We start from the raw sequence: 24,345 nt of genomic DNA on the forward strand, positions 1-24,345 counted from the left end.
ATATCAATTTTGAATATTATAGGAATTATATAATATACAAATTATTTTATATTTAATTTTATAAATTTTCAATTATATTAAAATAATATATAACTTTTATATATAAATATTTAATTATATATATTCAATTATATTACAATAATTAAATAAAAAAAATGCAATATTTAATTATTATAAAAATTAATTTTATTGTTGTATTATGAAATTTTTATAACAAAACAAATTTTTGGAATGAATCTAAAAGAAACTTCTCATTCGACGATTTAGTTTGGCACGTGATTTTGAAACTATATTTCAGCCAATAAGATTTAATCACACTTGATATAATATATTTAAAATTAATTCAATCTCTTTACTTATTCATTATTTGAAAATTTTTTAAATTTTATTACAATATCTTCACACTATTGAATATATGTATAAAAATATCTTTTATACGTTTAGAATTAAAAAAAAACGACTAATTATAGTTCTCTTAAAATATCGTTGCCCTGAATTGATTTAACTGGAAAGAATATGGCTACTGCTCTCGAATCTGTTTCGATGTATCGCTGAACGATATTCTCGTTTCAAATCGATGGTCGTTTTCACGATGGACGGCGAACGTGCCGTGGACTGGATGTTCGTGCGAAATGACGATTTTTCGTGCTGACCATGTTTCTTATTTGAGAATTAACGTGCATCGATATATGCAATCGTGATTTTTGAGAGTTTCGTGCGGAAAGTAGATAATAACGATTGTATAAAATCAACGAATCGTTAGTGGTGCTAATATGAAGTGTGTGCTGTGTACGACAGTAGTCTTCTCGTGTGCTTTCGTATCGCTGTCAACGAGAATTTGATTATTTGGATTTTAGATAAATTATAAAGAAAAATTTTATGAAACGAATAAGAAGCACATCGTAAATTTAAGTTTAAAGAACAAAAAAATATATTATTTATTTTAACGAAATAGAATCGCGCAAGGTACGCCCCTTTTACAGGTGCCAATAACATTTTTGCAATATCAATAGAAAGAATCGACTAACAGAGACATTTCTCGAAGAAATTAAATTTGAAGACGTACCCAAAATTTCTAGTGTGATATGTTTCTGCAACTTTGAATTTAATGCCTGTTCTTGGTTTTTCCACTGTTTCGCGCAAAATCGATAAAGAAGCTCGCACATTGCCCGTGGAGTGCAGAACGCGCGAGGAGAATTACTGACAAAAATAGCAGAGTCCTCCGTAGACACAGTAGAAGAGTATCCTTAGATTTGCTATTCGTCCTTTGCATCATTTTGTTGTAACCCGGCATTATTTTAAGTGCAATTTTTAAGTACACTGCGTACAGCGCTGCATGTCGAGGGAACGCTGCTCGAAGTTTCAAAATATCGTGTCTATTGTAGCCTTGTGTGTGTTCCGGCACGAGCCATAAAGTTAGCCTGTGATTATTTAAATTTTTTCGTTACCGATTTTATTGTAAATATTCCGAATCGATGATTTGCATCTATCGAATAAACTGGAAATCGAAGGTGATATCGTTCTAATGTGAACAATCTATTCGTAAGTGATATTACGATCGTCCAAGCGCACACTCTAACCTTATTTCGAATGAAGTTGAGCGGTATTCGTGCTACCTAACCTTCGCGTTCTTTAAACGAAACGTTCGAATTATTCGAGGTAAATTCGTAAATGTGCCTGATGATCCTGCGACGGAAAAAATAATCGTGTATGCGTATCGAATAACGCGAAATACTTTGAACGCAGTGTCTCGCCGGCTATGACGAGAACAAGGACTCGTTTGAACGGATCGTTGCTGCAACCGTCGCGAATGCTGTGATTTCATTGAATGTGGAGTGCGATCTCGCGCCTCTTCGTTAAGGGCAAAACAGAGGAATCTGCCCTGAGCACGGAAAATCATACGTGTGACGGTGTGCCCGATACGGTCGTCCATGTTTTCGACGCAATGGATCGTAACGCGGGTGATGATCGACGTAAGGGCCCTGCCGGCGAGCAACATCACGGCGGAGCCGAATTTGAACACTTCTCCGACGCCTATGATTCCCGTCAGGTATGTACTTATATATAGATATCATTTGTACATTTCAACTTTATTATTTTACTGAATATTTATGAAGATATTTACTTGATAGATTAGAAATTTAATAAAAATAATGGATATAATATTTCTAATAAGATAAAGTATTATAGATAAAGTAAATGCTACTTTATGGTAGTTAGTAGTAAAAATAATATATTTATAGTATATTATATAATATATATATATATATATATTATATATAAACTATTCATTTAACATAGTGTAATTACTTAACATAACAAGATCGATATAAGTTTTGAGCTTTAAAATGATATTGTACCAATGTTTTCAAAGTTGTTAAGTTGAATTGATTTGAGGTTAGATTCTATTTGATAAAGAATATATATAATGATTATATTTTTTTTTATATGTATATATAAAATATATATACAATTACAATATATATATATTTGTGTAATGTATTAATACATATATATATATATATATATGTATGTATAAGATGTGCTATTTATTTTAAAATATTATTGTTGGATTTTTTGATAAATCGTGTGCCATTAATGTTTAGGACTATCACAGACATTATTCAGATTTTATTTAGATTTTATCGTTAAAGATGCATTTTAAAGATAACTTTTAGTTAATGCTACTTCTAACGTTTGTTTTGATAGATTTTGTATGAATTACATTATATTTTCTAAAAAAAAAATAAATTAGTGTATTTATTATTAACTTATTATTTAATTTTTTATATATAATTTTCAAAATATATTATGCAAGTATATATTGGAAAGCTAAATAAGCTTGAATTTTATATTTAATTTTTTACTTTATCATACTTTTTTCTAATTATATAAAACTTTTCATTCTATATTCGTATATACAAGTTTTCTTAAAGAATATTTTATTTTATATTTTCATATAAAGGGGATCATTCATTATTTTGATCATTATTAAAAGTTTTTTACAACGTTAGAAGAATACTAATAAATATAATAAAGTAAGCGAGTAGAGTAAATAGTAAAGTAAATAGAATAAGTAGTAGTATAAATATGATAATAGAGTAATAATACTTCAGAACATAAATAATTACATTTTTCAATATATGTGAAACAAATAACATAAAATATTATTTAATATGAGAAAAGTATAGATAGATAGTTAATATTTCTAATTCAATTACAATCTAAATCAATTACAAAGACTAATTTGTTTCAAGAACCATACATTTTTATTAAAATATTTTAATACATTGTTCATTTTTATTTAAAATTTTGTAAAATACTATTTATTGATATAACTGATATATTTATTATTGATTTTTTTTTTTTAATATGAAAGAATGCTTTTCAACTCTTTTGTTATTTTAAAATTTTTCCTTATATCGTTTTGTGAATCAAAGCATGAAATTCAGTATTTTAAATTAAGAACTGTGACTAATTAATCTTTAATGCTCACAACAATATCTCATAAAAAATTGTTAAAAAAGATATATTTAGCATGAAGAATTCATTTTTTTACTATAATAATTGTTTCAGTGAGTCAAAATAAGTTAAACTTATAACTTATTATATATAATTAAAAATTGAATTTTTTGTTAGATCTCTTTGAATTGATCAATTTTCTCCTTTTAAATTGTTCAAATTTATCACGTTATATAATTATTTAAATTATTATTATAAAAATATCTAAAAAAAATAAAAAATAAAATGCTATTCGTAAAAATAATTTACGAAAAAGAGATAATTAAATTTATTCAAATAATGTATTCGCATTCTTTAACACGTTGGTCATCAATAACCTACGTCGAAGCTTAGTTATTTTCATTATTCACATACGTATTGTGAAAAATCCTGATACGTTTATAAATTATTATGCATTTGATGACGAAGAATCTATTTCACTATTTCATACGTTGCATAATAATTTTCTTTTTAGACTATCAGATTCTCATCAATTCTTTTGATAATTTGTAACTTCTAGTAACTGTATTCTAATAGTAACAAATGAGAAATCAAAATAACATATAATCGATTTTTTTCAAAAAATACTTATCATCACTCTTCTGTAAACAAAACATGAAGTTGTCTTCAGTTTGTTCACTGAAAATTCTTGTACATGGTATTTACGCAGTTCACGTGCACGGATAGCCGTGCAGACGACATTATATACGAAAGCTATTCCCGAGCTGCGACGCTATGACGAATATGGCGTCGTTTCCTGTACGCAAGCTTATTTATTGCACGGTAAAACGAGGCTGGATCTCCAGGAATCGCGTCGCGCGATCGTAATTATCCGTTTAATTACGCCACTACCGGTGACTTGGAATGAAGCGATTCGTCCTTGGGGACTATGGAAACATTCTCTTCCTAAAAACTTGATCCTTTTATTCCTTATCATCCCGAAAAATGATTTTTCTCGTGTAGAATCTGAAATATTTAAATGTCGGTTAATTTTTTGCAATTTTTCTGGAGAAAATATTTTGGATATATAATGGAGAATAATAATAATAATAATAATAATTATTATTATTAAAAAATTAGAAACCAGATTTCTGTATTTAAAAATAATCTGTATTGTCACGAATTGAAATTTTTCATTTTCAAAAGATGAAGTAACTCTGATATAAATATTTCGAATATTTTCATTATTTCATTTCCATAATCTCTCCTCGTTTTGCCTTCATCACGACATTTGCATACACGATTTATTTATCGTACCTTTTATACGATTGTACATGCATTTGAGAATACTGGGTTACTGGGTTACGCAGACGCGTCGAACGATTAGAATAGTATTTCACGGTGATATGCGTGATAGTTAAAGAGAAATTGGTAAATTTTAACGCGAGATAACCTCGAAGTATAAATTCACGTGTTGCAAAAAATAGAAGATTTAAAATAGATGGCGGTTCGATGTTCTTTCTATTTTCTCTTTCTATTCTTTCTTATTCTATTCTTTTCTTTCAATTGGGTAGATCGTTTCTATCTAGAATTTAAATGTAATTTTAAAAATAAATCCTTGTCGTCCCTCCCTCCTTTCTTCTTTATCGATTATCGCAGACAAAAAAGTAGTTCTAAATATAGTAATTTTTGTCAGATTTGTTTTATTCTTGATTACTTTTTAATTAAAATATCGATGGAATTGTATATAAACTAACACATTCGTATTTTATTATTAAATTTCTGATTACTTTTAGAAAATTGCAGCAAAATTAATTAATTTTAATTCAAAATAAAAATTAAAATCTAACTTCACAAATTATTTTACTTTACTTTTATTTATTTTATTTATAGTGCAATTTGATATTTATCAAATTTTTATTTAGATTTTTTTCAATATATTTACGAATGTTAAAATTTTTATTAAAACTTAATCACTAATACTCTTCTAAAAGAATGAATTTATTGCTCAATCTAATAGATTAAATGTTCACAATTGTATTATTTTTACACTTGATAAATATTCAATACTCGGTACTTTTCTTCCTGAATAACGTTCTGCCCAACTATTCAATTGTTCATCCAACACGAAAGTTGAACTTGCCATTGTCCTGTACGGTTCGTAGTTTGGTTTGCACCGTTAATCTTGGCACATGGCAGCTTGCGCAAACCCGTAGCAATAAACAATCAATATGTAAGCATCATAGTGACCTCGTTATCGATGGTCAAGCTTGGCCTCCACCCAAACGAATCAGCCGTGTCTTTCGGTTCCTTTTAAAAAAAGGTGTCAGGAATCTAACTGGCCGATATAAGAAAGTGGCGATTGTCGTTTGCCAACTGATCCTTCTTTTCTTTAATGCGGAACGAATCACGTTTTAATGTCGATTAATACGACTTTAATGACGCCAATTTTTGAAAGTATTATATTGGCATTTGTAACGAAGGATTATCGATAGTCTTTTGTGAAAAGAATCGGAGATCAAAGTTGGATATCTCTAGAAAAAAAGTATTCTATTGTGTTTGTTGCTCTATATATTTTTGATTTTTATTTTTATTTATTTATTTTTTTAATATAACGCAATAATGGCTTAACGATATTTCAAGGGAGAAATTAAGCAAATAAAGTTTAATTTGAGACAATAAGTTAAAAGAAAGGAAAGAAATTCAAAGAAAAGGAGAATATAATTGTTCAATTTTTATTTATATATATTGTTGATAATAGAAAAATATGTTTTCTTTCAAATGAAAAAATCTAGGCTAATATAATAATTCCGCAATGATTATTTTTCTTTTGAGTATATAAATATTATTCGTTTATTTATCGTGGAATGCATGATTCTGTTTTGTTTTCTCTTCGATTGTTTGCATCCCGATAATTTTCTCCGGTGAATCTCATTTTCATTGATGTATTTTTCATCCGATAATATCTTTGTCCCATCGATTTAAGACTTATGTACAAATCGAGCAATAAATGGATCGAGATTGAAATCCAAGTTATTGAATTGGCTCGATTAATTCATTATCGATCGATGATAAGAATGTCATTGCTCATGACAGAGTTCGTATTTAGAGGATAAATTTGTCACGATTTGATATATTCGTCATTCATTGACTAACAGCTGTAACTATTCCCTCGTGTACAGCTGTGTGATATCGAGAAACTGGCGTTCGAAAAACGATCTTGTTTTCGTTCGTTTCTGTGAGAATTATTCATTAGCGCGTGAAATTATTTTTGTGTTATTTTTCGTTTAATTATCTCGAAGTGAAAACTGTGAAAGAATATTGTGGAAAAAAAAAAGATCGACCGTGGTTTGACACGCGTGCACTTCAATCTAAATAAAGTGAAATTGGTGGAAGAAAGCGATTTTCACAACGTTTGTTCCGAATATAGAGATTGGCCAATATAACGAGTTATTATTTAGAGGAGAACCACGTGAATTATTGAATTCGAACGAAATTTCATATCTGAACAAAAGATTGAAAATTGCTCGAATAATATCTGGATTGCTTTTGGTTAGAAGCTAAAAATATATAATTTTTACATTTTTATTTGTAAGAATTATTCTAGTATTTTTGCCTAATACTTGAGTACAACGCCTTAGTCAACAATATAAAGTTGCGTATAGAAATATATAAGATGGTTATGGACGATGGTATCTAAAAGAATCTTTAAGCCTCTTTAAATTGTTTCCGCTGATTAATGTTGCGGAAACGAACTACTTAATCTAAGGTGTGTCTCTTAATTCCATGCGTTGCGTTGAAGAAAATATTGTAACATTGTCACGAAGCGTAACAATTGGAATCAATTTTATCAAAATGAAAAAATTAAAATCGGTGAAATTAAAAATTTTAATATACAACCCGAAGAAAAATCTGGAATCTGCGTTTTTATATTTGTTCACTTTTTTTTGCTAATTTATTTAAACTTTCTTCGAAGAAATAGATAGTTTCTCGTCAATCTAAGAAATACCTACCTCGCGCAACTTTGGTCTCTCGTGTTCTCTCCAATTTCTCTCAAACTTCGTACGCAAACTTTGATGCCTGACCGACTCTGCATTCCTCCTCGTTATATTCCTTCCACAGACTGTACGATCCACAAATTGGTCACTGGTGTATTATTATACATTCCAGAAATAGTCGTGCAACAGTGACTCAGAGAATCGTGTTAATTCGAGCGAATGCGGTTTGCAAAATGTATTCAATCACGGTGCATCTATGTGTGCTTCTCCAGGAGCGATTTACAACGTTGTATCGCACCCATTGATACATCAAAGTAACACTGTTTATATAAAATCACGTGCAATTCACGATCCTGAAAGCAAGAAGGATGTAGATTCATTTTTATCAATTTTAGAGATGTTAAAAAAAAAACAGAATTTCAACCAATATATTTACTCACAATAAATACTATCTAGAATCTAGAAATGAACAGTTATTAAGATCAACGTTTCTTAGCAAAAAGAAATCTTGTGCAATCAAACAACAAATCACTTTCTATTTGCATGCAAGAAATTCCAAAATCAAAAGACGAAGTATAAGTTGAATAACTTTCTCCCGGCTCTAATATTCCAAGATTGGCAATAAGGTTATTCTAAAGAATCTACTGCTGGTAATCGACGATCTACTACTAGTCGACGTTAAACTCAATATAAGAAATAAACTCGATACAAGAAAAAAAAGAAAAAAGAAAAATTCTTATCTGCAAATGGACAGCAACCGAAGAAATGGATATAAAAAGTATATATAGGCGAAAACAAGACGATGAAAATTACTGTTGATCGAAGAGGAGAAAAGTTGAAGTTCGATTAGTTGGATACTTTGGATTTCAATACCTCGCGAACGAACCGAGTTCGGTTCTGAGTAGCTGGAGTGCAATCTGGGTCATCGGATTCGTAGGGATCTGTTGTGCAGCTTTCGCGAAACTAGGAAACGCGTACTTCCATTTCAAAGTGAAAGTAATGCTGACAGTTGGCAAAAATCGCTTGCACGAGTTCTATGATTTATCGAATTTCGAACTCGAGTCGATTATCGCGAGCGTGAAAATAAGCATATTCCTATTTCCGATCACGCAAGATCGGTTCTCGACTCAAACGTTCTCCCAACCTTTCTTTCTCGCGCATTTTTCGAAACGGTGTTCCGAGAAAAACGGATTTACACACGCACGTGTGTAAACTTGTCGAATTTAAAAAGCCCATGAACGTCAGTTTGAAGAATTTTAGTTTCTAAAATATTCTTTTCAAGCCCACGAAATTGTGATCTCTTCGTTCCTCATCTCCTCAACGTAGTGAAATTTATTCGAGAAAAATCGATTTTCTACTTTTATCTAGGTGTCGTAATGGAATTTAAGTAACCTTCTCTTACGATTCCTTAATTCGACAAGGAAGTTTCTCTTCTGAATTGTTTGAAACAAACTGCTCGATGATAATTTCCCCGAAGAAACGGAAGGAAAAAACGAAGCTGAAAATCGGTCGATTTCGTTTCATTGGGCGTCATCGTCGTTTCACACGTTCGAACAACTTCGTTGAGAGGTTGGAACGCATTCATCTCCTTCGTCTCCTATAAATAGCATTCGCCATTTACTTTCCGAACATTTTTTCCACTCTATCTCTCTTTCTCTCTCTCCCCCTTTGGATAAATAACTGAATGGCGCGGCCTGGTGTTTGCATCGAAACAGTTGGTTCGCGCATTTAGCTCATCATGCACGGGCCGATACTCCGCAACGAGAGTGAGACGAGATTAATGGAATAGCTCTGATTTCTTCGTTGATCTTCCATCAAAGCGTATCACTTGAAACTTACCATCACCGTTTCACATTTGGATACAGGCTGAACTTTTACGTCGAAATATACAGATTTGTGCAGCTAGTTTGAAGCTAGTTAAAAAAGGCGAACCGAATGACTTACGCTTTCTATTTCGAGCATCGAGTAAAAATTATAGTTGCAGATCAAAAGTCGTTGGAACGCTCGCATCGATATATTTGCAAAAAATGTTCAAAATGTATCCGAAGAGTTTTTCGTCGAGAGCGAAAAAGAATTATTTTCGTTATTACTCGAACACCGTGAAACTCCACTATATAGATGTAGTTAATCGCGACTGGCCGGTGTCATTGTACTCACGGGTCTAAATAAAGCTGTGCTTGTTCCAATGATCTTGACAGATGGATCGCGTTTGGTCACGACCGGTCCTCTCTCTAGAACTACTTAAGATCGAGGTTTTTCCGGGACATCGAGATCGGCCCCGCCACAGACGCGGTATCTTTCCAACAGGAAAATCGCCGCGCCACACCTTCGCGACACCTTGTACGGTAATCGAAACGTTCATGATGTATGCCTCTGACTCGTTTCTCATACGCGTTGCATCAGTGGTTCTTAATCTTTTTTCCATTTCTCACCTTCGGTCGTAGCGAATCGAATGAAAAAGATCAGGTGTCAACTTGAGGATTTAAACAAGTTGGTTCGCATTGTGTTGATCGTTAGCGACGTGTTCCAAAAGATAATCGTTGAGAATTGGTTTTCACCGGTGTGGATACCACGTGGAAAAGTTCAGTGAAGGAAGAAGAATACTTTAATACTCTTTTTTGTTAATAAACGTATGATCGAAAAAAGAACCACTGCGATGCTGCGATTTAAATCGCGTGGTTTCATCCTTGCGAGACGATCGAACGTTGTATTCGTATTATATAAGATAACGTTGGATCGGTCTTTTTCTTTTAATAAACACGCGTAGGCGTAATCGTGGGCAATTTTTTCTCTTACGCTCGTTTGCTTCGCTTTCTCTTTCTTTCGTGCGACTTCGTAATTCATAATTTCAACCGATATATATAAACTCGCTCCACAAATTTTTCTCAAACGTTCAAAATTTCATCGATATCGTATAAATACATTTTTATCTCTGCTTACAAACGAACGATAAGATTCCTATAAAAAACGCAAGCCAACTTTCGCCTCTCGTTTTCCTCGCGATGCGCGTCATTAATTCAGTTTTTCCAGCGATAACTCGAGGGAAAAGAAAGGAAAGGAACAAACCCCCCTGAAAAATCGGGTTTTTGATGAAAACGACGAGCTCACTACGAGGCGCGCCATTCTTTTCAATTTCGAAATCCGGTAAACCGTGACGGATAAAAACATGGTGGAAGGTAATGGCGTGGGTAGCAGAGGCGAAAGCGAGAGCTCGCCCGTTGCTGGAGTAGATCGTAAATGGTTTTGTTGCGCGTATACGTTGTTGTTGTTACGCGCGCCATTTACACCGGTCCGAAGTATCCTCCGTGCCGGACGACACGGGTTCGGAGGCTGTGGCAAGATAAATCGTCAGATTCGAACGGAAGGATCGGCAACGAAGAGAAAACTCTGCCGTGCATTCCGCTCAATTACGAATCCAGACTTATCCTCGCGATGATAAACGCGATGTCTGCTACTAACGAACCAGGGAACGGTGGTATATTTCATTCGATCGAACATCGAACCTTTCCATCTCGCAACGAAATTGTTTTTTAATGATATTCTATTGCGATAAAATGCGATAAGATTGTTATTTTTTTTTTTCTAATTAGACTCTTTTTAACTTCGAATATTTATCTGTAGTTAGAGATGGAGATATCAATGAATCGTTTGTGCGAACGATAAATTGTTTGTTTATCGGTACAATCGTTTGGCAACTGGTATCGTCGAGTAAACGATGATAACGTATAATGTTCTCGATATTTATAGAATATTCTTCAGAATGTGAAAATAAGATATAAAACAATTTCTGGAAATTATAATTGATTTTCCTATTTACATTACACACGAGGATTATAATAAGGATTTTACATGGGATATATTATTATATTGAATGGTTAATATTTGGTGACGCTTAAACACGTTTTATGTATTAAAATGTATTATTTAATATCGCGGAAACTGTATAATACAATACTCCGAGTTAATTTTGATATTTTTCGAAAATCGACAGTTCCAATAAAAAAAATAGTAGTATTATTAATTCATCAATATGATATTGGAAATTAATTTTCGACGCGATTTACTCAATTTACCGGTTTATTTTACGATAATGAGATTAGTCGTGTTACGATAGAACGTTATTTGTGTGTGCGTGAACGTAACTATATTCTCTGTATTCTCTGTTAAATGGTAGAACAACAGACGCGGTATCGTCAAGTTTATTGCCGGTTAGGTTTCCTCATAACTCGTAACTGCACTCTCTTCCCTTCATCTTCGTGGTAAACCGAGTTGGTTCGACGATTGTCCAATTCAACATGCGTGTCTCTCGTCTCATTTTTAAGAGCGGATTCTTGCGAAATATTTCACGAAATCGATCCATATCGATTCGTTTATTAAACATTCGCTATTTCCATTATTTCAACGAAACGACGATGATCAAGATGTTATCTTAGATTACCAATTGTGACACCAACAATCGAATCTCGATAGTAATCGCAGAGTTCAAACTAAAAATCATTCCGAATGGAAATTCTCGTTCAAAGGTATACAAAGATACGCGCAGTTTTATTGAATTACATAGCGGTTGCGTAGCAAGGATTCATCGGATTAAACATTAATGATGCGGTGTATACCGGGTTGAAATTCCATTCCGTTCGTATCCCCGTGACGGATGAAATTTTAATTCTCGATCGCAGTTCCCGTTCCTCGTTTTACTTGTCAATTATCGCGCTTGCCGCGTTACGTTAAAACCATTTATCGCGGTTTAAATTCCTTGGACCGATTCCGCGGACACCCTCGGTTTAAGGATCGGCAAAGACACGTGAGAGACGCGAGGCAAGAGAACAATCGTAACCACCGACCGACGAAATTAAATTATTATTATTACATGTTATTATATTACAATCGATTTCCTTTGGGAAGTATTATCCAATTATATGGAAATCGGCGTAACTCTGTTAATCACGAGATATACGCGTATTTCACGTTCAAAGTTCTCGTTTCATGGCAATAAATCATCGGAACGAGCTCCCATGGGACGAGAGAAACCGTGATGGGATTAGATAAGTCGTTCGCGCTTCCACCCGAGGGAGAAGGGAGCCGATGCACGCAACACCGTAATATCATCGCGCGTAGCCGAATTTTTTCCGATTATAACAATATTTTTCCTCTCTCATAATTCGCGAGAATTATTTTTCAAGAAAGGAAAGGAAGAAGAAGAGAATTTTCCACGAGATGTTTCGAAATACAAAATACCCCCCCTGGAATTAATTTCGACCCCTGTCGTTTTTAGGTCAAACGAGAAATTCAGCGGGGAAATGTGTGATCGGTCAGACGCGCCTCGCCGAAGTTTCTCAGCAACAGAATAACTAATTGCAGTGCATACAGAGAGTTGTGGTAGCCGAAGATATGACTAATTGCATCGAGCAACACTTATTTTACGCCACCTTTGATTCCCGCTGGGTAGTATATTTCTATCGGCTATTTAAGGGACGGGGCGCATAACAGATGTATTTCTATTAACCGAGACCCGTACGGTGTTCACGCTCGTTTATATCGAGCCTCTATTAAGGAGGCTCCGCTTCGTTTCTTCGTCGAGCGAAAAGTGTCCCCGCGATGATGGAACGAATTTCCACTTCCTTTGTGCGAAAAATCATCCTCCACCAGATGTTACCGGATCGATCTTCCACACGCCTCCGCTTCACGTTCACTATCCTCTCGATTTTTCTGTGTACCCTTGCATCTTCTCGCAACGCCTTTCGAAAACGTTAATTCTCCACGGTGCACGGTTACTCAACGACCAACCGATCGTACAATTTTACTACATCTCGCGTTGTACTTGCATCTCGGCTTCTCTCTACGAGAGGGGAAGGAGGAGGAGAAGGTTTTCTCGTCGAGTCACGTCTCCCTTCGTCGAGAGCCACGTTTCTGCAGCCCACCGTCCCCGGCCACGTGAATCACAACCATTCTCCCCTCCTCGTTCCACCTCCTAACAGACCTAACGATCCGACTTTGCACACACGCCAGGCTTAGAGCACGCCAGCTGACTCACGCAGCGAACCACGCGTGCTCTTCTCTCCCTCTCGATCCTCTGCTGCAGCGTGCATCGAGAGACGGAGAGAATGAAACCACGTTTCGCCTCTCTAGTCTCGTTCCATACTCGGCACACACTTGTGGCATTCGGTCAGTTCCGTGCGCCGCGCTCGTCACCGACTCGTCCATTTTCCTCGTCGGCGTTTCGATCATTTCCTCGGAGAGGATGGTCAGAACGGATCGAGGTAACACCGGTGTGGATTTTCGTGGTGTGTGTTTCAAGCTCGTGTTTGCGTAGCTCACTCGAGGTGGATTCTTTTTGGGAAGCGATGGATAAATTTGTGGATCCGATCGAACTGCTACGGACTTGGTGAACTGTGACTGTGAGAAAGAAACGTTGTTTTGACGCGCGATGATTTGACCTGACGTTCCATTTCTCTTTTCGCTCATCCGTGGTGATCCTGGAACATTTCTCGGCGGGATCTCGAAGAGTTTCTTCCCCTCGATTTTCCACGGTGGAAGAGAGAAGAAGTGACTTTATATTCGCGGTAGTGGTTTTCTTTTCGATTTAGTTTGCGAATCGTCAAATCATGGGGAAGGGCGACGAGTGTACGCGGGAACCGATGACGATTCGCGAGACGAGAGTTCTTTTATCCGACGCCACCACGGTCCAATCAGTTTTTCAACGACTGCTGCGTTGAAATCTGGCTCGTTGCCATTGTGAAATTTGATTCACACCGAGGATTACGTCCAAGTGGAATCAGCAATGCATCCGAACCACTCTGTTAACTTGGAGATTATGAGGAACCTCGATCGATATGTACCATGCCTCGATTATTCCGACACGCTGCTGCCATGTTCCAGTTTTTTCTTTTTTAATACTTGCGCGACAAATGCAAATTAAATGCCAAAAGTAGCTGTATAAATTCATATACCATCGTCTGGACAAATTCTAGTCATTTTTTTCTTAATTTTTTATCAAACCAGAGGAGATTAGAAAAATTAGAATTATCGGGGGAAGAGCGCGTACGAAAGTTCCAAAAGAATTTTCTTATCTCTCGAGTCGTTGGAATATGTTTGGAAAGTGGTCGGAATTTTCGTTTCTTTCGTGAGAAACGGCGCTTCCTCCCGTCGATGCGAGGAGAATTCGCAGGATGGCAAGCAGCGAAGTGATGCTGGCGCCCACCACGGCGCCCGGAACGTCCAGACGGGAGATAGACGACGTCAGAGATATGGTTAGAAACGCGACCGTCACAACCGTTTACGTAAGTTCTCGGGGATAATCTCTCGTTAACAATAGCGCCATCCCATCTACGATATGGGCCACGAGATTCGGAGATTATTAATCTTCGCTCCTCACCGAGGTTATCGTTTCTTATCTCGAACCGCTTCTTAATCAATCGCTTATCGCTATTCCACCGCTATTCCATGCTTCTTTTTACCAGATCTTCATCCAAATTCCGATTTCCATCACGATCAATGTGCGTGAAAGTGTAATAACATAGAAGTTGTATCAAAATTGTTGTATATGTGGATTATTAACGTATTCGATAAGCGATTTCTTTTGAACGAACTGGTTATAACAAGATGGGGAGCGATTTCTCGAAAAAGTTGTATCCATCTTTTCGTATACCGAAAGATTGTTCGATATCTTTCTTTCGATCTTTCTGTATTTATATTTGCGGTGTAATGTGTTATCTCGTGTACACGATATCACTGTTGATAGAGATAAAATATAGAATATCGAAATTTACGATAAAGAATTAAACTTTACACCGTAGGATACAGTCCATAGCGATTATTACGAGATTTTGTTGTTAACCTGTCTAATAGTTAATTAGACGATTATTTATGCGCGGAGAGGAAACTGGGTCGTGTGGAAAATTAGTAACGATCCGAAGTGATAACACACTGTTTTGTGGATATCTCTTATTCGCACGGAACAAGCTTATTGACTTGGATCGCGCATGGCAAATCCGGTACAGCAACTGTTTATCGTTAATCGATGGAAAAAATCTAGAGTGCACAGTGGTTCGCGCGATTTATCGGTAAAAATAAGCAACCGCGGTACTTTACCTCTGGTAAAAAAAAGAATTGAAAGATATCGTGTACGTGGATTAATGTTTCTTTGGATTTTCGTTTTGGATTTCGTTGGAATTTGAAGCGTAAAACGGTACGAATCTTATTTTAAAAAGATCGAATTTTCGAGATCGACGTGTTCCGTATTTTTCGTGGAATCATCGTTGAATGGGAATAAAAAAAAAAAAACAATATGAGAAACAATATGAGTTGTATAATCGATTGTTGTGCAGAAGAATTAATTCCTATTACACGATTCATCATCGTGAAATTGCTTGAGAATTATTAGATAACCGAGAAATAGTACTAGATCTGTGAAGATTCATTCATCGAACGTGAATTTTTTTCCATGGAGACCCGTGCGAATGTTTAAAAAAATTTTTTTAATGAAATGAAAATTAATGAAATTCGTTAATTCGTTTCTAAGAAGAGGAATCGAATTGAGTTAAAACAACGTTCTGACCAGGTTGAATAATAAGATTCTCAAATTTAAATATAATAACGAATGAATAAAATAAATGGAGAATACGTAAATTCGCACGGTTCGACGTACTCTACGAGATTACATTTCATCCTAGTCGGTTTTATGATATACGTGTTTTATATAGTCACGGTAACATCGTTTCGAGCCATTAAATGCATTTTAAACATTTCGTTGTTGTCGCCGGTTATTACTGGCCACCGCTTGTGTCGCAGTACTTGGCGAAGGACAATAGTAGTGTCAAGGACAAGATTTCACTCTCAAACCATGAAATGGTCACGGTGTCTGAGCGGTAATGATCGTGGATGGTGTGATTTTTAGCTGTGCAGCATTGGCTGTTTTTATTCCGCTACGCAAGCGTTACGATAAACGAGGCTTTTTTTTGCCGAGAATTGGTTTCGGTCCTTTGCTCGAACAAAGGATATTTTTCGAGGAAGAAAGATGTTTTCTAGGGAGGAAGAAATATAATTTATAGTCTTTACTTTGACGATGGTTGGCAAATTATCGGAAGCTGTGGAGAAACGAGAATCATTTATTTAGTATTTACGAACGTGTTCGATTTATGAGAAATTTAAAAAAAAATATACGCTTGGTCCAAATTTAATTCGACTACTGTGTTATTGGGGGAGAAAAAAAAGGAATGTAAACTGCATTTGAAAAAAAGGTAAAGGATAAAAGAATTTAAACGTATTTAGTTGGACGTGGGCCACAAAGTTTTTTTTCAAAAATCCCTTTGATCTTTTCGAGCTACGAGTTTAGGGAAAAAAGAGAAAAATGGAATAGTAGGTAAATATTTTTTGCAATTCGCAAATGTAACTTGTTAAATTTAACCGACGATACCTAATTTTTTAATTTATTTCTCGTAGCTATTTATCAATTCCAATATTTGATGAAGAGATATATATCATGCGCTAACTTTAAACGTTAGAAACGATATCAATACCGTGAACAGATATCGATTCCGAAGATCAAGACTTTTTAATTTCGCGTGCAAATATCAGCAATTGGATTCTTTTTCGCATTAACTGTTCCTAAGATTAACATGACTCAAAGATAACTCTTCTGAACCATTTCAACGATCGATAAAATTATCCCTCAGGTGTTTCCATCTGGAAGAAGCAAAACGAAGCAAATAGTTGAAAATATTTGACACGTAACAAATATTTCGATACGGTTCGACAGAGTTTCAATGCTCTGGGTGTTGTCGACTCGCGTTGCACAACTAATTAACAGGGTGATCACGTATTCGATGTATACTGGTTTTATGTTGCGTGTGCGCGTGTGGATCTCGGACTTCCTTTCGGTGTGTAGCGTGGATTGGCGGGGCGTAGGTTTGGAATGACGTTCGGCTGCCTACTACTTCTAGTTGCCTAGCTTTCCGTCCATTTTTTTTTCCACAATGTTGCGAGAAATTGTATGGGTTTGACAAATAAAAATCCCTTGGGCGTAACGCTGTCTAGCCGCCAGCTGCTGTCAAACGATAAATGTGGACACTTTCGCCTCTTGTTACAACAATGCACGCGGTTTAAACAACCGCGTGGGCGGTTGACGGTGATCGATTGACGCAATAATTTGTATTGATGAATTTTTGATTCGGTTCTTTTTTTTAGGTTTTTCCTTCTTTCCGATATTTTCGATACGAACGACGCGGAGTATGAATCTTAAAAAATTGAAAATTAATGGTAAAGAGAGATTAAATTATTCCTTAGGAATGAGTTGAATTTTTTTGTTTCTCGGAATTGTTGATTGTATTTTTCGCAGAGATGTAAGAGAAATTAAATATTATTTAGAAATGGATTGAATTTTTGTTGTTTGAGTTATTTTGGTTTTGGATGGATTATTGATTGGTGTTTTTTGTGAAACGAAATTGCTTAAATTTAGATTAATTTAGAGTTGTCAGTAATTCAATATTCTTTTGGAAGTTATTTTTTCTAAAAATTACAATCATCAAAGTTCGTTATTCTTTTACCATTTATTATTCCTTCAATTTTAATAAAAGTCTAATGAAATTTAATAATTTTAATCTTTGAAAAGTATTATATTTTTTTTAAAAAGCACGTTTTTCAGAGATGATTTGTCATAAATTGTTATAATAAACCTTTCGACGGAGGAATTTTTCAGGGAAAATTTCCTGGAAACGATTATGATAATATATAATATTATGACGAGCAGGATTATATTTATAATAATTGCAAGGAATTCAAATGAGCGTTTTTTTTAAGGTTAATTAGAATATTGAATACTGACGGATACAAAGATAAATGATGATAGGATGCGTTCTTAATTCACTCTTATTATTCCAGCTCTTTTTACTCTTAACGGATTTAACCCTTTCTTAATTACACGTGGCATTCTCATTACCGCTTTTCTTCATTGTTACAAAATTTCAAGATCATCCTCCTCCTGTAGAATTATATACATACAACTTTTCTCATCTTTCGTGTCTCTTATCCGTTCAACTTTCGTTCTTACCTTCACTTTTGCGCCATGTTCGTCTCTTCGATCATTTTTTTTTTTTTTGATATACCATCTTATATCGAATGAATCGTATCTTGAAAATATTTGATCACGAATTCAAATTTTATTCGCAATAAATTTTATCGAGAGTCACGAGTCGGTGGAGCGATATTTAAGTTAAACATATTTGCGAGTTTCATTTATACAAGAAACCTCGTATTTCCGTAATGCAACGACTTTGTGCTGCAATCGATACACGATATCGACTCCGTTATCCGAACAGTAGTTCGATTTCGTCGTCTCTGAAACAAACGCGAACCATAGGCACCACGTATCTACACAATTTTTCGCAATTGTATGTGGCCTAAAAAATTAACTGGTCGATCAACCGAATAATCTTCGAGGGGAGTCGATCGTTCCTTTCTTTCTTCTTCTTCTTTTTCTTTTTTTTTGTCGACAAAGAAATCATCGTGAGATTAAAAGTATTAAACGATCATGGTGTTGTTCTTTCTCTCACCGTGAGACCTTTGCGATCCTTGTAGGCGGATCGAAATGTGAGAACCAACCGCTTCCTTGTTTGGTAACGTCGATCAACGACGCTTTCCAGTATTTTTTATTCATCCGTGACAACACGAGCGTATCTGGTGGCCTCTTTACGCACAATTTTGTTGCTTTTTTACTCGAGGAAATTTTGAAAATTTCTGACGCATAATATAATCAATTAAAACTGGAGATTGGAAAATTTCGATTTAACGTCGTTCCTGAATATTTAATTTTTAATTTCTTTCAGTTACGTTAATTGATCTTTCATTATTATAATAAAATCATTGTAGAAGGTGATTAAGACCAATTGTATAATTAATTATAATTAGCATCGTGCCAAGATGCTTCGTCAAAATTTTTTTCTACCCGTTAGAAAGAATCGTGGCCAATTAAAACGTTTATTCTTACGCGCGAATTCATTTTAGATGAGGAATCAGCACCGAAATTCGAGCAGAAAGCAGGCGAATATTTGACCAGAGCTCGAAAAGAAGAGAAGACGATCGGAGAAGCGAAGTACTTCCACGATTTCGGAATTTCGAATTGGTATCTTTGACCGTGTAATGATTCGTTGCCTATGAGACGAGCGCTTTAACGATCTCGGTGAAATATCAAAGTGGCCACTTGGAAATAAATTCTGAAAAACTTTTTAGTATCACGGCACGTCGACGCGCTAAAGAGTTTTTTTTGTTTTTTTTTTCTCCCGCTTTAGGCTCTCGGCGCTCTTTCTAAGCAGCAGCTCGTCGAAACGCCACTCGAAGTTTCTCGAGTTCCCTTCGAATCGTCGCCCCGTCATCGCCTCGTAACACGCATCTGGCGAACGCTCGTAAGATCGGTGAAAACAAATTGGTATACGAGTATTTCTTCCAAAATCTCTTTCTTTCTTTCTTTTTCGAACGTTGTGAAAAAAGGATAATTTTGAATTTTAATCGTTTGTAAAGAAACGAAAGTATTTTGAAGAGGTAATTAAATTGGAGTTTGAGTCGATTGCGTACAGTCATTTTTTCGTAGAAGGAATCGCGCAATTTTGAAGTCGGGTCGACTAGAAGAATTATATGTTTTGTATAAAAAAGAAAATTTTGAACTTGATTGCGATATTCTTTTTAAAATAAATTATACGAGTTTAAGATCAATTTTTTTTAGAAGATTTGAACTTGAGTCAATTATAAATGTATCTTTCATATTGAATCTTGGAGCATGGATCGATTCAAAAAGAAAAAGAATAATACTTTTTCCAAAAATAAATCCACGTAGGTCGATTACAAAAGAATGGATCGTAAACGAATTCACATTTTCTCATAAATTATTTTCTTCTTTACGTAATCGAAGATTTCGAAGGAACAAAGATATTATAAGATCCGACTTCCTTCTGCCATCATCTTGGAGGAAGATTGTCTCGTCGCGTGCCCTTCCCTCCAATATCACTCCCGCAAATCGGATAGCGAATTCGATCGGTCCCACAATGTAAACGCTACTCGCGATAGAAGATCACCTTCAACTTTCGAAATTACACCGTATCTTGTGCAAATGGGTGGCGTGGGCACGCGTGGGCGTCGTACGAATGCCGTATTATATATTTATATATATCCTCGTGCCTCAGACAATAAAACTAACTTCTCTCTCTCTCGATATCGTGTACATCGATTGATCACACACCATCCTTTCGGTTTCTTTCGGTTACGCGATCGCGTTTCCGCTAGATTAATTTCCTCGTTAAATTACACGCGAGTATCGACGAATTTCTTCTCGCATTCGTGATTAATTCGCTCACATATGTTTATCTGATCACAGATAGGAATACGGGAAGAAGTATCAAATTTTGGAATTTTTCGGAAGAATACGATATTTCTTATCGCGTCGGAGGGATATTTTTACCGAAAGCGCGGACAATCTTTCTCGAACGGCGTCGTTCTATCTTATCTTCTCGGGAAGCATTATCAAAAACGAAATAAGAGGGTGGTATGCGGCATTTGCGTGAGCTTATCGTTATCTAGCAAATATGCAAATACGAAAGTAGGAACGCCTCGATAATCGAAGCGAATATTTTCACTACAAAATAACGGTTTCAAATAAATTAAAAAAATAAAAGATAATCGAAAGCAACGAAAAAGAGATAATTCGCGATAACGAAACGCAAATAATTCTTTGAAAGAAATTAACGAGGCAAAGAAGAATCCAAGAATAACCCGATATCCCTTCGCATCAGGTTTTCATCCTACCCTTTCATCCTGTTTACGGCAGAACGTAAAGCGTTTCACAAACGAACGATCGTACGGAGAAATTCGACTTTCTCCCCTTTCCGTTGTTTCCTCTTCTTCCGCGAATTAAAACATTTCCATTCCGGTGAGAGCTTTCGCCTCGTTCGAGTCCCTCGAAAAATCGCGTTTCGCCTTCTTCTCTCCACCGCGGCGCAAGCTCCACCGTGGTTGGTGACTCATCGCGCTCACGCACCGGTTTTTGCGCGTGTAAGTACGCCGTTGTGCGCGCCAGCTGACTTTCCAGACAGTACTCGACGCGGTCACAAGGGGAGGAGAGAACTCTCGGTTTCTATTCGCGGAAGAACGAAGGCAAAACGGAGCCAAAACCCTGCTCCCTTTTAGCTAAAAGGGAACGTAACCACGGTACAGGTGCAAAGCATCGGTCACAACCTCTTTATTTTCGAGAAATTATTATATTCGTTCGCTTTCCAAAGCGATCGATCGATTCGAATCAATAATTCTTAAAGTTAACATCCAACGGAAATGAATTCTAGATGATCCGAAATTTTATCAATGATATATTTTGATGTAAAGTGATAGATGGTACGTTTGTTTTAGTGAGGAGAAAGAGGGTGAAATTTTTGTATTATGAAATAGAAACGTTTTTTTTCTTTTTTGCTTTATGGCACTTGCCTTCCTTTTTTTTTTTAAGTCGAAAGATAAAGGAAACAACTCTTGTCGATTTTTGTGAAAGGATTTTATGATGCATTCATCGCGTTGAACGAATGAGAGCACCATTCAAGCCAAGTTTATTATTGAGATCAACTCTTTTATTCCTTATAACTGTACCTTTTACATACCTTTTACAAGGTATTTACGTAGCATCATTAACAATGCGATTTCATAAACAAATATTTCAATACTTAGATGATTGATTATTACTTTTAGTTAATCTCTTCATACTTTCAGACAAAGGAATTTTCATTTCATCGCATAGAGAGATTTTTTCTTTTTTCTTTTTTCTTTTTTTACGTCGAGAAAACTGGTTTGCGCTGTTTTAATGGTTCCTTTTTAAAGTGCTACAGTAGCTTAAGTAATGTACATACCGTGTAATATAAAGAAACGTGTGTTGTATCCTATTTTGATTTTAAAATATAATTTCAAAGAGTACGCGGTTTTATTGTTACAAGAAGTCTCCGTTTATGTGAGAATATGCCTCGTTAAGCGGAGCCTTTTGTGTCGTTATAATGACACGATTTTGCATCTATAATTTTTAGTTGGACCATAAGTCATAAATTTTTCTCGTAATTTCAAAATTATTACGATGTTTACTTTGTTGACAATTAATCATTAATCACATTAACTATTATCCTTGGGAATAAATATTTTCACATTCGTACTGTCAATTTATACCATGAATCGAGTCAGCAGTTATATTTTAAATATAAATATAATAGCGTTACGTTCATGGTAGAGTAAAATGAAGAATTTTGTATTCGTACATGTTGTCGTTCTGACGATATAGAATACGTTCTTCGAAGTTCTTGAACGAGAGTTGGCTATCTCTTGTCTCTGTAGATTTAGCCATAGATGTGGAACGCACAATTCATCTGTTACGATTATGTTTTTTATTCTTACTATTCTTATTTATAATAAAAACAACGTATTATCATAAAAATCAATAATTATACCAATCTCTTTTTAACTTTTTTCTTAACCAGTCATTTCAACTATATCTTTATCCACAAATTTAATGTTTTAAAAAATCAAACACTAGTTCTCGATTCTTCCTTCTTTGTTATTCTTTGTTCAATCATAAGTTTTATCACGTTTCATCAACAATCAAATCCCATACGATATTTTAAAAATCACTACTCTAAACTCTAATTTATTATTCAACATTTATCACAATTTCTACCCATTTATTATCGTCGAAAGCAAAAACTATACCAATCTCTTCAATTTCTTAATCAACATTCAACTATCCATAAATTCAATGTTTTAAAAAATAAAATACGAGTTCTCGACTCTCCCTTCTTTGTTATTCATTGTTCAATCAAGCTCTATCACGTTTCATCAATAATCAAACTTCTTACGGTATTTTAAAAATCATTAATCCAATTTCTCTAATTTCTTTTTCAACATTCGATTTTATCCACAATTTCTATCCGTTTATTATCGCCGAAAGCAAAAATTACATTCTCTTCAATTTCTTTCTTAACCAACATTCAACTATCCATAAATTCAATGTTTTAAAAAATAAAATACGAGTTCTCGACTCTCCCTTCTTTGTTATTCTTTGTTCATCAATCATAAGTTCTATCGCGTTTCATCAACAATCAAATCCCATACGGTATTTTAAAAATCGCTACTCCAAACTCTAATTTCTTATTCAACATTCGACCAACAACATTCACAAGCAAAAACACAGGTGTCGCTTCGCTCACGAGTCTGTACTCCAAGTATAAATACACCTTTGGAATCGACGAGTTTCCATCGAGCAGCTAGTGAATGGGCTGCTCCCCTTCCGGCTTCGATCCGGATGCCTGTCTAACACGGAGCTAATCGCGAAGGGATAGCCTCGATGCGGCATCTATCTCGGTTTCGAATCTTCACGCCAGATTCACCGTTTTCATTAATTATGACAGCCAGATGGCTGTTCGGTTTCTTCACCCCGTTAATCGTCACTCCTCCCCCTCCTCCCTCTCGAGGAACACCCGGTTAATCTATGCGCGTCTTCCACCACGCAACAAAGGAAGTTATAGCATCCCAGCGTGACCGATCCGTGTATATACAGGGTGTTGTCGTGTATTCGCGCGTCATCTTTCGAGGGCGCGAAAAACGAGTGAAGAAAAGTTGGTGGCAAATGTCGATCTATTAATCTGTTGTTGTGTTCCAGTGTTAAGGATGATGGATGACGGGATGGTACTTTTGATTCGAGGCTCGAGTCCGTGTGTTTAATATGAAATTTACTTGAATTAATTTGGACATTTGTTTTTATTTTACATTAGATATTTGCAGAAATATCCACGAATAAACCTCGATATTTTTGCACGTTAATTTTTATTAGACAATGATGTCCAGGCTCTATGAATAATTTAATTTTGTATTATATAGGTATAAATGTGGACGATACTTT

At 35.3% G+C, this 24,345-nt stretch overlaps 1 protein-coding gene and 1 long non-coding RNA gene across 31 annotated transcripts in view; one reads left to right on the forward strand and one right to left on the reverse strand.

Annotated features, from left to right (window-relative positions):
• Positions 1–558: 558 nt before the first annotated feature.
• Positions 559–24,345, forward strand: part of LOC108002108 (patronin) — a 63,991-nt gene continuing 40,204 nt past the window's right edge. For 16 of the 28 annotated variants that reach the window (XM_017063571.3, XM_017063574.3, XM_017063575.3 and 13 more), the window contains exon 1: positions 560–2,050. In XM_017063571.3, the coding sequence (XP_016919060.1) occupies positions 1,829–2,050 (222 nt within the window). In that variant the 5' untranslated portion in view covers positions 560–1,828. Of the gene's footprint in view, positions 2,051–9,909; positions 14,717–24,345 lie in introns of those variants that run through there. The other 12 variants (XM_017063576.3, XM_062087086.1, XM_062087080.1 and 9 more) reach the window with 3 other exon arrangements.
• Positions 3,247–9,778, reverse strand: LOC108002109 (uncharacterized). 3 transcript variants are annotated; one of them, XR_001766821.3, is made up of 3 exons: positions 9,597–9,778; positions 7,455–7,792; positions 3,247–4,467 (listed from the first exon to the last, which is right to left on the reverse strand). It is a non-coding gene; the product is annotated as an uncharacterized LOC108002109 (long non-coding RNA). The 3 variants fall into 3 exon arrangements; XR_009833406.1 differs by having other exon boundaries at positions 7,880–9,763; XR_009833405.1 differs by having other exon boundaries at positions 7,455–9,763.

The sequence above is a fragment of the Apis cerana genome, linkage group LG1 (genome assembly GCF_029169275.1).
Source record: "Apis cerana isolate GH-2021 linkage group LG1, AcerK_1.0, whole genome shotgun sequence".
In the NCBI taxonomy this organism is placed as follows: domain Eukaryota; kingdom Metazoa; phylum Arthropoda; class Insecta; order Hymenoptera; family Apidae; genus Apis; species Apis cerana.